Source organism: Colletotrichum karsti (genome assembly GCF_011947395.1).
Source record: "Colletotrichum karsti strain CkLH20 chromosome Unknown Scaffold43, whole genome shotgun sequence".
In the NCBI taxonomy this organism is placed as follows: Eukaryota; Fungi; Ascomycota; class Sordariomycetes; order Glomerellales; family Glomerellaceae; genus Colletotrichum; species Colletotrichum karsti.
Window position 1 is genome coordinate 136243 of NW_024065943.1, and position 12791 is coordinate 149033.

The 12791-nt window shown below is 53.7% G+C and overlaps 3 protein-coding genes across 3 annotated transcripts; all 3 read left to right on the forward strand.

The window, feature by feature from the left end:
* Nucleotides 1–263: 263 nt before the first annotated feature.
* On the forward strand, nucleotides 264–5735 carry CkaCkLH20_10835 (snf2 family helicase; the record flags this gene model as incomplete). The annotated part of the gene is made up of 2 exons (XM_038893549.1): nucleotides 264–5153; nucleotides 5202–5735. The coding sequence occupies 2 exons, from the start codon at nucleotides 264–266 to the stop codon at nucleotides 5733–5735; spliced, it is 5424 nt and encodes a 1807-aa protein (XP_038741098.1).
* A 1806-nt stretch (nucleotides 5736–7541) lies between these two features.
* CkaCkLH20_10836 (5-aminolevulinate mitochondrial precursor) lies at nucleotides 7542–9564 on the forward strand (the record flags this gene model as incomplete). Its single annotated transcript, XM_038893550.1, has 2 exons — nucleotides 7542–7986; nucleotides 8039–9564. The coding sequence occupies 2 exons, from the start codon at nucleotides 7542–7544 to the stop codon at nucleotides 9562–9564; spliced, it is 1971 nt and encodes a 656-aa protein (XP_038741099.1).
* An 800-nt stretch (nucleotides 9565–10364) lies between these two features.
* Nucleotides 10365–12558, forward strand: CkaCkLH20_10837 (uncharacterized protein; the record flags this gene model as incomplete). Its single annotated transcript, XM_038893551.1, has 5 exons — nucleotides 10365–10468; nucleotides 10529–11224; nucleotides 11284–11502; nucleotides 11552–11829; nucleotides 11882–12558. 5 exons carry the CDS (start codon nucleotides 10365–10367, stop codon nucleotides 12556–12558), a joined length of 1974 nt encoding a protein of 657 aa, XP_038741100.1.
* Between the last annotated feature and the right edge of the window lie 233 nt (nucleotides 12559–12791).

Consider the following 12791-nt stretch of genomic DNA (forward strand, 5'->3'; position numbering starts at 1 on the left):
GTCCCGGTCCATAGCACCTTCCGCTGTTGCTGTTAGGACTCCTCCTGAGGCCACCGCATCTCGACTTGAAGATCGAATCTGGAAGGTGCCCGCCAGTTTTCGAGTTGCCTTCTGGCTGGCCTTGCTTCAGTATATTCTGTCTAGCCCGACCTTCGTCTTCAGTTCTGTTTCTCACTTCTCGTCGCCCTCGCCAAATCAGACCTCACAGGACACACAGCTGACATCTTGACAGCGAGCCACCGATGATCTGATCAGCATACATCATGGCAGGCACCGACGGCGATCCCTTCGACTGGGATGTCGACAAAGTCGTCCATGAGCTGTGTGCCGTTGATAGTCGCCCCTGGCTGCCCAGGCTAGCAACCAAGCGGCCCGATCCAGCAGCTTTGTCGACAGCGCTGATCGAAAACGACATCGACGGTGAGACTTTGCTGACATACGAGGATGTCATGCCGTCAATCAAAGATCTTTTGGAGACACTTGGTCTTTCGAAACCGGCACACCAGATGACGCTTGTAAAAGCCATCAAGTACCTCAAGTCCAAAAGCCCTGACTATCAACAGTACAAAGTCGACTCTGCGAAGCATGACCTCGACATGCAGGGCAGCTCGCAAGAAGATCGGATCGACTCTACGGGGGAAGCTACACCTCCAACCACAGATCATCCCGCAGAAAGCACTCGGCCTCGAGATGTGCCGATGCCTGATACACCACAGCAGTCGCACTCTCTCACTTCTGAGCCACACACCTTCAACTCTGTCGTTTCGGGATCCAGCAACCTCACAGCCTCATCTAAGCCTGACGAGGCCCCTGACGGACCGCTACAAAAGAAGCGGAAGATAGCACCAGTCTTGATTTCTACGGATGTTACTGGAGCAGGCATCTCGTCTCTACCCAATGCCGCCAGCGGTGTTACGCTGCATTTCCCTCGCAGAATACACACGGAACCGGTTGATCGTCCCGCCTCGAACCATGCTGCTACCCCTGGACCCACCACAAAGTCAAAAGCCGATACGCCAGCTTGGCTGGACAGCTCACCGGGTGCTTATTTCGGGAGGAACTCGCTCATCACTGCGGACTGGGTACCGAAATCGAGCGTCTTCTTTCACGAAAATGAGGTTCTCGAAGAGAATCAGCCCGTCGAGCTGGCTTACCAAGCCATGGTACCGGCAGGAAAGCGCGTTCTGGATCTTTACACTCATAGTCTCATTCCTCCAGGCAATCGTCGTCAAATAGGCCGAGCTATTCGACGGCTTCATTTGAGGAACAACAAATCCTACAACTTGCTCAGAAATGGCATCCATCCCCAGATTGAGCCCGAAGACGATGACGATGAAATTCTTCCCGCCTTTGGTGACTCGGATATCGATGAGGAGTACGATTCAGATACCTTGCGGGAAATGGAAGACGAAGAAGAGCAAGTGCGACTTGAGAAGGAACGGAAATCGCACAACCTCACCCGAGAAGAAGTCAACCGAGTGATTGAAGAAGAGATTCTGCACATGGAAGCAGCCTGGGAAGAACGAAAGTTGCCTGGCAAGCAAAGACGAGCAAAGGCGATCTGGAACCAAGCACGCCGACGCGGTCGCCACCACTTGATTGCTCAAGCGTCGTCGCGAGTGGATAATTTCAACGGTCGAATCGAAAGACTCTGTAACGAGATGCGCCGCGACGAATGGCAGAACGAGGCTCAACTGAGAAGGCAAGTGTGCTGTCTCGAGGCCACCGTTCACGACCGCAAAGCAGATAGGTGGCTTCTCAACATCCTGCGAGGTCCAGAACCACCCGGTCCCGAAACTATGCCGAGGCTCCTACCTCCACCACCTCGGCACGAACTCTTATCGGATGAGGATGGCGAGATCATTTCAAGCGATGAAGATGATGGTTTCATCATCGACGATATGAAGGGCGTTACGTTCTCTCCTGAACCAGAAGGGATCCGACAATCAACCCCTATGGACTTAGATGACCCTGGCGAGTCAGCGCAACTCGAACGCCCAGGCCCGTCAGCACCAGCAAATGGGTTGATCACGAAGACTCCTGTTGCAGCTCCTAATTCCGATGTCATCGATTTAACGGGGTTCGACTCTGAACCGGTCTCCGAAAAACGGCGTATCAACATTAACCTCATCACACCCACCAAGTCAAAAGCCTTGCGGCCGAGTACCGAGGTCGACGACGATGATCCGGAACATGTCCCCGAGGAAGAAGACTACAACTTTCCCTTCGACCAGCAAGCGGCCATCGCTGCTGTTCCGCCCGTCATCTGGAAGGACCGCAAAGATCGCGAGCGACTCCTGATTTGTATCCTCTGGAACCTCAAAAAGAAGGATCGAAAAGCCGTATTCTTCAAGTTTATCCGCACGTTAAGTTCTGATCAGATTTGGGAAGAGGTTATGATCCCGGCATTGTCTCATGGTGATGCTGAAGAAACCGAACCAACTCAAAAAAACTGGGCCGAAGCAGGCAATATGATGGCTCGATTGTTCAGGGTCTATGAGTTTTGCAAAGTGGAAAGACTAGGAGCAAGCATGTTCAAGAAGCTCCCTGCTGGAAGGGCCAAGAAGTTGAGTTCACAATCTGCCAACTTCGAATCTTTCTGCGACTTTGTGAGAGAACACATCGCACCCTACTTCGTGGAGCAACACGACCCCAGTCCTGAGAACTCCGATCAGTTTACAGATGGCGACATCGAGGACAGCCCGTCTCAGACACGGAAGAAACTTGTTCTGGATCAAGCAGCCAAAGATCTCAGAGAGAACGATATGCAACGCTTGCAAGAACAGGAAAAACGACGAATCGAGCTGCGTAAGAAGTTGGCCGCGTCAGACCTCATCTCAAGTGACAAATCGCGCTTGATCATCAACGAATCCAAGCAAGACGACCAAGGCTTAATCTACGTCAACGAGGATATCGGCAAACGTATCAAAGACCATCAAATCCAGGGCGTTCGCTTCATGTGGAATCAGATCATCTGCGATCCCAAGGCGCGACAAGGCTGTCTTCTAGCTCACACCATGGGCCTCGGAAAAACAATGCAGGTTATCACACTCCTTGTCGCCATCGCCGAGGCAGTCAAATCCGACGACGATTCGATTCGCTCGCAAATCCCAAAGGACTTGCGGCAGTCGAAAACCTTGGTTTTGTGCCCTTCTCTTCTGGTCGATAACTGGATGGATGAGTTGCTGATGTGGGCGCCTTCTGGCCTCCTTGGTCACTACTTCAAACTCGAGGCTGTGACAAGCAAGGGCGACAGACTTCCTATGATTCGACGATGGGATCACGACGGCGGAGTCATGGTCATTGGCTATGATTTGTTCAAGAGATTGATCGAACACCCGGACGAGGACCAGCCACAGAATGATACTGGCAAAAACGCGTGGGAGATTCTGACGCAGAGCCCCAACATTGTTGTTGCTGACGAAGCCCACAAAATGAAAAACGCGGAGTCAAAGCTTGCCTCGGCTGCTTCGCACTTCAGAACTCACAGCCGCATTGCGCTGACCGGCTCTCCGCTCGCAAACAGTGTTGAAGAGTTTTACTCCATGATCGACTGGGTGGCTCCTCGTTACTTGGGACCTCTTGCAGAATTCAAGACATTATACAGCATTCCGATCCAGAGCGGCCTGTACGAGGATAGCACATACTCCCAGTTTCGTGCGGCGAAGAGACAGCTTTCCGTGCTTGAGAAGACTGTCGCCCCCAAAGCACATAGGGCTACTGTCAAGAGCCTGATGAAGAACGATCTTCCTCAGAAGACGGAGTTCATTCTCACCGTGCCACTCGAGGCTCTGCAAGCCCAGCTGTACGACGATTACATCGGCTCCATGAAGGTCGAACTCGCCGGACAGGGCACAAAGGTGCTCTCGAGTAATCACCATCTTGCTCTTATCGTCAACCACCCACGCTGCTGGTACAATAAACTCACCGAGGAGCGCAACATCATGAACGGGAAAGGCAGCATTAGAAGCGCATCCAACATCACGTTGTCTCACAAAATGATTAGCACCGGTCTGAAGATGATGTCTCGCCCGAAGACTGATATATCGTCACACATGTTGTCGTGGAAGACCCGACTGCTCGTGGCCATACTGGATGAGAGCGAGAAAGTAGGCGACAAAGTTCTCATCTTCACGCACTCCATTCCAGCCCTTGATTTGCTGGACAGTCTCTTCCGCCAGCAGAGACGAAAGATTGCGCGTCTGGACGGTTCAACGCCGATCAACCAAAGACAGCAGCACATCAAAAATTTCAACACTGGAGACACTCAGATTTATCTAATCTCTACGACTGCTGGCGGAGTCGGATTGAATATTTTTGGTGCCAACCGAGTAGTCCTGTTCGACTTCAAGTACAATCCCGTTCACGAGCAACAAGCCGTGGGACGAGCGTACCGAATTGGCCAGCTCAAGCCAGTATATGTGTACAAATTCCTCAGTGGCGGCACATTTGAAGCAGCAATGCATAACAGGGCTGTCTTCAAAACTCAGCTCGCATCTCGTGTGGTGGACAAGGAGAATCCAAAGCGGTGGTCGAAAAAGGACAATGAATACCTCAAAGATCGCGAGGAGCCTGCCCAACAAGACTTGAGTCCTCAGCTGGGCAAGGACGTCGTTCTGGATCACTTGCTGCTGGACCCCGAGCTCGTACAGGGTATTCGCAGCATCGAGACGACAGACACATTCGAAGAGCAAGATCCGGATGACGTTTTGACACCCGAGGATAAGAAAGACGTGGAAAATCAAGTTCGCATGAATTCTCTACGCATCACCAACCCTGCGGAGTATGAAAGGCTGGAACAAGAGAGACTCCGCCGCGTCATGTCATATACGACTGCTGGAGTACCCAATCAAACCGCCGGGCCAGCTCATGCAACCGAGACGGCGGTGCCTTTGCCCCAGGTTCCGACGGCTCAATTGCCGCAGCTGAATCCAGGTCTCCGGCAACGACCAGTTGGCGTTCCACCACACACGGTGACACCTTCAGGCCAGCCTGTGCAAGCTCACCTGGGCAGAGATACCTCACAGAGTGTAGCCGATCAAGAGCTACGACCCGATCGACAAGGTGCTCAGTCTCTCAGCGCGACAAACAATGAGTCAGTAGAGGCAACTTCCAACCCAGAGACGCACCATTCGCCAGAAGTCCCAGTAGAGGTATGTCCCCTTACGGTCTTTTGTCATGTTTGCTAACCATTCGTGCAGCACCGGGGTGTGCCGCCCATGCCCATGGCTGGTGCCAATACACACTTCAGAACGGCAGAGGTTCCGCCACCAATTGCGTTACAGGGTTCTACCGCAGCTGCTCAAAACGGACCAAAGTCAACGCGGAAGACGCCTAAGAGGCCATCATCTGAGATTGACTGGGCACTTCAGTTTGAGGAGAAGATATTTGAGGCGCTCCAAAAAGTTACCGACCCGGAGGTGCTTAAGAAATTCACAGGAGACCATCATGAGTTCGCGAAACGGATTGCCCAGTCAACTTGGCAGGTCAGATTGGAGAAGAACGATGGCCCTCTGCCGGACGCAAGCCACATGAAAACGCTATGCGGTATGATGGCAAGCCACAGGTTCGCCCTGGCGGTCTTGACCGGGTTTCTGGCACCGGCACAACTCGCCCTCGCCCCGACATTCAGCGCTCTAGAGGGCATGGAGCAGGAGCTGGCACTGTTCACCGAGGAAGAGTTCCGCGAGACTTTGGGACTGGGCAGTCACAGTCCCGAAGACCACAACGTATGATCCCGGCATTTTTCCATACCTTGACGTTTTCATAGCTTTGCAGCCGCTTTTCCTTCATTACGCACCCAGTCACGGCTAATGACTTGATCGATAGCACCACCACCACGTGCTCGACCGAACGAATGCGAATACAGAAGCGACGCACAACCAGACGTCGCCTGCACACACGATGAATAACTTGCAGGGATTGCTGTATACGGTGGATCGAAGACAGCATCGCAAGCCTAGACTCCCGACATGGGCCAGCAGGGCTGTTGAGGAGCATAGGATCGGGGAACCACATCGGCGTCCACGAGACCCATTCCAATCGTCGCCCTCGCCAGAAGGTTAGGCCAGAGGATGGTATGGGTGTAAGGTTGTCGCATGGGGAGCTCTCCATTGAAGGTAAAATTTCTTTTGATTTTGGTCCAGGAGAAGGGGATTCGGGAGTTTCATGGCATCAACTTGTGTTATTATGATACCCTTTGCAATATCAAGTTCTCGGAGGAGACTGGGTTTTCGGAGGTGGTCTGAGGGTTGCATTAGCATGGGCATTGGGGCCCAGCATACGGATACGTAGAAAAGAATCAGAGAAGCTGAGATTTCGGTTGAAGAGCTACCAAGGCGTGGGCCATTGAGTCTAATATCATCGGGATTGCGCCGTGATGGTATGTGCGGTTTTTAGTAAGCGATGAATTTGTGTTCGCCGTCTGCAATTTTCGACTTCCCGGGCCAAGGGCACGACGTCAGCCAATGTGTGTTATAGCGGCAGTGTAACAGCGACTCCTGTCGGCCCCATCTTCGAAGATTACGCCTGGAACTGGAGGCTGGTGAGGACTCGAGGAGAATCTAGCCGAATCTCGACAGACCGACCGGGAAGCACCGTAACCGGCATCTTCGTACGATTCCGTTTGATCCACCCAACGGCGATTAAGGAGCACCGGACTTGGGCATTGTGGGTGTTGAGCATATTTAGTAGATACCTTCGGGCTGTGAATAAGTCATCAACAACGGGAAGGGATACCGAAAAACAAATAAAATAAAGATGACAGCAAACACCGGGATTGCAGAAAAAAAAGGGTGCAGGTACTGGAAAGTGATCTGAGGTCTGGTCCCTTCAGACAGGGGTGGACGGGTGGGGCTCGCTACCGTCCAACGAGATGGCAGCCAGTTCCCCAGAAATTGGCTTTGGCAAATCGGTGATTGGCCCAATGGGAATGTTTTTTCTGGACCCTGCAGAAGCCGAGACGCCGAAAATCGAAAGAAGGAAACAAGCGCTACTTCGAGTTGGTGCTAGTGCACATAGTAGTCCGCCGCCCATGGGTATCCCCCCCCGTGCAGTGAGTCCAGCAGGTGCAGCCCTCTGCAGCCCAGCCCACTGGAGGGGTGTCTCTCAGTGGCCCAGTGCCGCTAGTCTCAGGTAGGTAGACTTCTGCCCCGCCATCGTTGGCTCGTCGGAGTGCCTCGTCTGACCCGGCCCAGTCCCATTGGATGTACGTACTTCGTACCACTGCACTCGTGTATTGCCGTACCCTGCGCCCTGCGCCGCCTTTTTTGTGTCATGGCGACTCTTCACCGGACGCACTAATAAAGAACGGTCCGAGAATCTGCTCTCATAATTCTCGCCTCCTCTCATCCGCCAATCCAACTTCTTCTTCCCCTTTTCCACCCAATCCCGTCTTTGTCGACCAAAGCCGCATCTCAACTATCGCCAATTGACTTGTGTTCAGCTTCTGCGCTGTCACTTTTCTCTGGCAACGACGCTGACTTCGTACTCGTTCGCCAACGTTGCGCTCGATTGCCACACCGAAACACCCACAACAAAACCTGCTCCGTACCGCCGTTTCCGACCCTTCCAACACGAACCTTCACTCGAAATCGCTGTTCGTCGTCATGGAGGCTGCTCTGCGTCAATCCAAGGCCATGTGCCCCTTCTTGAAGAAGGCCTCGCCCGCTAAGCTCCGCGCCTTGTCCACTTCGGCTCGTCCCCACGCCATCCAGGCGGCCGAGACTGCCCTCACCGTCTCTCCCTGCGGTGGCACCATGTCCAAGCTGCAGCTGCTCGCCCACCGCTGCCCCGTCATGGGCAAGGCCTTGACGGTTCAGTCGGCCCAGTACGGACACGGTCGACCGGCCAAGGCAGCCAACTCGTCCGTTGCCGGCATCCGCGCCTTGAGCACCAACTCCAAGCCCGGCCGCGCCAGCATCCACACGAGCCGCAGCAACGATGCCCGCGCCGTGGACACTCCGTTCATTAACGGACGTGACAAGGGTACGTCGAATTGCATCTGCTAGGCGAAACGTTACGCTAACTCTGTCCTCAGCTCAGCTTCCCCCGAACATGGCCGCTCGCCAGAACGGCGCCAATAACCTCGGCATGGGGAACTCGGACGCCTCCAAGGCCAAGTTCAACTATGAAGCCTACTACACTACGGAGCTGGAGAAGAAGCACAAGGACAAGTCGTACCGCTACTTCAACAACATCAACCGTCTGGCCAAAGAGTTCCCCCGCGCCCACATGGCTGACAAGCAGGAGCGTGTTACGGTATGGTGCGCCAACGACTACCTCGGAATGGGCCGCAACCCCCATGTGCTGAGATCAATGCACGAGACTTTGGACGAGTACGGTGCCGGTGCTGGTGGCACGAGAAACATCTCCGGACACAACAAACACGCCGTTGAGCTCGAGGGAACTATTGCCAAACTCCATGCCAAGGACGCCGCCCTTGTCTTCAGTTCTTGCTACGTTGCCAACGATGCCACGTTGGCAACCCTCGGCAGCAAGATGCCTGAATGCGTCATTTTGTCCGACAGCTTGAACCACGCGTCCATGATTCAAGGCATTCGCCACTCTGGAACGAAGAAGATCGTGTTCAAGCACAATGATGTCGCGGATCTTGAAGCAAAGTTGGCCTCGCTTCCTCTGCACGTCCCCAAGATCATTGCGTTCGAATCCGTCTACAGTATGTGCGGTTCCATTGGTCCCATTGAAGCCATTTGCGACTTGGCGGATAAGTACGGTGCCATTACCTTCCTCGACGAAGTTCATGCCGTCGGTATGTATGGACCTCATGGCGCCGGTGTCGCGGAGCACCTGGACTTCGAAGCGCATCAGCAAGGCCGCCCGACGGGCAGCATCATGGACCGTATTGACATCATTACCGGTACTCTTGGCAAAGCGTATGGATGCGTGGGTGGATATATTGCCGGCAGCGCCAAGCTCGTCGACATGATCCGGTCTCTTGCCCCTGGATTCATCTTCACTACCTCCCTTCCCCCTGCCACCATGGCCGGTGCGAAGACGGCCATCGAGTACCAGATGGAGTATGACGGTGATCGTCGCCTCCAGCAACTTCACACTCGCGCAGTGAAGGAGGCATTGGGCGACCGCGACATTCCCGTTATTCCTAACCCATCTCACATCATCCCCATCCTGGTTGGCAACGCCGAGCTTGCCAAGCAGGCCTCGGACATGCTGCTCCAAGACTACCAGATCTACGTTCAGTCCATCAACTACCCCACCGTTCCGGTTGGGCAGGAGAGGCTGCGTGTGACGCCCACCCCGGGCCACAAGAAGGAGTACCGCGACCAGCTTGTACAGGCTATTGACGAGATCTGGACCAAGCTTGGTATCAAGCGCACCTCTGAATGGGCCGCCGAGGGTGGATTCATTGGCGTTGGAGAGGCCAACGCGGCCCCCGAGGAGCCCCTGTGGACCGACAACCAGCTTGGCATCGAGCAGGCTGCGAAGGAGATCAAGGCTGCGGGTGATGTCAACAGCGGCTTCGTTGAGGCCCTGTTGGAGCGTGAGGCCAAGGCGGCTGGTCAGGCCGTGAGCTCTACTATCTGATTCCGTTCTTGGTTGGGATTTCACCCAGCATGTTTAACGTTGATATCTATGGAGGGCTCAGCGGACCTTGACCACGTTCTTTGGAGCGATCAACGATTATTTGGATTTTACCACGCCCCTGCCTGTTGTTCTTCTTCGATTTGAGATTCGTGTACCTATGGTATTCCATCTCAGTGTTGGTCGCAACACCAATAGTTTACAAGCAATATGAATGTCACATTGACACATTTCATCACTTATCAAGCCTGCCATGCCATGCCATGCACAGTGACATGCCCGTCCGCGTATTGATGCACTTCGTCTGAAATGTGCAGGGAAGGCATGCCGCGCCTCGGTATCGCAAAAGGTTTGCGAATGCGGTTTGCGACATGCGGTTCAGCTGACTCAAGCCACGATGAACCCAGTAACGGCCACCACGGAGATCCGTTCGTGCCGTTCAGCTGAGTGAAGCTTGCGTTACGTACCGAACGCGGGGACTTGAACGGACTCCTTCGAGTCAGCTTAGTCATCCCATCTCCCTGCTCCGCCGGAGTGCTCGCAACTCCGTCTCCAACGGAGGGACGGAGCAAAAACCCAACGACGAACAAGTCGGGGCTCACCCTATTGGCCGAAGCCTCCCAGCCATGACTTACACGATTTCAGGAGAGCTGTCATGAAGACATAACCTAGTGAAGGATTACGACGCGATTTTCCTGCCTGTAAAGACGCCGCGTTTCGGCTCTTTCCTATCTCTTTTCCTCTCTCTCTTTTGATTCCCGCGATTGTCGTTATCGTCGTCTACCAACGCTGTACCAATGCAAATGGATGTTGAATCAAAGAACAAAGGACCTCGAGCCTGCACTACCTGTGCGAGGGCGAAATCACGATGTATACCAGGACCGGAAGATAGCAATAAGTGTGAACGGTAAGTGGAATCCGAACGGAACCGGAGTATCCGGGACGGCTTTTGACAGCAACATCTTAGATGCCATCGGCTTCGGAAGCCCTGCGGCTCCCAGATCCCTGCCCCCCCTAGGGCAAAGAAGGACCCCAAGCCGACCAAGGTCGCGGAGCTGGAGAAGAGACTGAATGAGTTGACGACGCAATTGGGCGCTCAGAGCGGGACAGCCGGGGTTCCAGCCGCTGCCGCCGCCGCCGGGGGTTCCAGCGGCAGTGGTAGTTGTGCCATCGACAACCACAGTAGTCCTCTTCCCATCACCAACAGCAACAAACCAGTATCCGCCCGCATTCCGATCAATGTTGACCACCTATTTCCCCCGGCAGAATTGCCGACGGACGGCGCTTCTGATACGTCACCAGCTGCGAGTTCGTCGACTGTTGATGATCACCACACAGTCAACAGCAGCTCCCAAGGCCAGTCGGAACGAGTGGAGTCTCCTTGGCCGCTGAACAATGAGTTCAGTATCATGCTGCAGACTTTCAAGGATGACTTGCAACCATTGTACCCCTTTGTCATTGTGCCGCCTCACATGAGTCCGGCGCGACTCGCGGCGGAGAGGCCGTATCTGTGGAAGGGTATCATGATGACGGCGTGCCATCTCGATGCTACTCGTCAGGTGACGCTTGGTAATGAGTTGCTTGGGGACATTGTGCAGGCGGCATTCATGAAGCCGAAAAAGAGCCTGGATGTCCTTCAAGGGCTGCAGCTTCTTATTGCATGGTATTGCAGCAATGCCCCTGGTACCACTGTTGACGCGAAAGTAACTAATGTCATCCAAGGTACCACTACAACATCAACAGCTTCCAGCTCACGAATCTTCTCTTCCTCGCAAGGTCTATGTGTATTAGCCTTGGGTTCAAGGACAGCCCCATGTCGATCAAAGAGAAGGGGATCTGCATCATCGTGGAAGACCCATCGGCGCCAAAAACAGAGGAGCAAACCTCGACTCGTCTAGAATTGATGAGAGCCTTTGCTGGATGCTACTACCTTAACACGCTGTAAGATCCGTTTCGCGTATGCCTGGCAACCCCAACTGACAACCTCCAGTGTATTCACAACAAATAAGCGACCAGATGCCTTCATGAATACTACGTATCTTGAATCTTGCTGTAGACAGATTCAAGACAATGCACAGTATCCAAGCGACGAGCTTCTGGCACAACTTTTCAAAATCCAGCAACTCGCCCAGACCATCTCCCTCACTTTAGGAGCAGAGAGCACCAGCTTTCAATCCCTCCAGTTGCCCTTGACAATGGTGGTCCAGTCTTTTCAACAGCAGCTTGATATCTTCAAGACGTCAATACCCGCTCATCTCAAGGACAATGGTACGTTTCGAAATAATCGTTGCCTCGATATTCGCCTGCTAATGCCCCATAGCCGGTCTCCTGACACACGTCAGCATAGCGGAGATTCTGCTCTACGAGATTGGCATCCCGGAGGGTCAGGGTTCCGCATCGTATATCTCTCTGCCAGAACGCCTGGAATTGCTCTGGGGGTGTTGCAACGCGGCCAAAACATTCCTCGAGCTCCGCTTCCCTCGTAACAACAGGAGTGTGCAGCCGCGCTTCACCTGCCTCTCCTCTTCCGACTTCCTCTACGTCTTCATCGTCTGTCTGAAACTGATGACTCTAGAAGTGCCCGGCTGGGACCTCCCCGCGATCCAGAAACACATCGACCTGGCGGGTGTCGTCGACAGTCAGGTTCGGCATCTGGAAATCTTCACTGCACGGAGGGCTAGGCGACCAAGTGCGACAGTAGTAGCAGCAACACCGGCAGACTCTTCTGATATCCCGGGCCCCAAGGTCGTTGACCCCTTCTTGCGACTTACGGAGATGCTGCGGTATTTCAAGGGACTTCTCGAGGGAGAACTGAGTTCTTTCAGAAACCAGCCTGCTATTCAAGAACCTATCCAGCTTCCAGCCAATTTGTCGGATGGCACGCAAGCCATGATTCGAGACCTGGACGCGACTTTCTGGAACGGTATGCTCGGCGAAGACCCTGGTACTTGGGATGTTGGGACGATGTTTTCTTCTATGGATTGGACGGCAACCTGAGCTGGCCGGAAAGTCGAATGCTTGAACTGTGAACAACAGCACCAGAAAAAGCTGCATCTTGATGGAAATGGATGTTCACGTACATCAGACCGCACGTGCTCGCTTCGTCGAAATGGAAGGAGTTTGACAAACTCGGAATTAGGGGAAAAACAAAGTCGAGGAGAGTCGATCCACATCACTTCCAGGAAACGAGGGAAACGACGACATGACCCTCATTAATGAACTGCACTTTC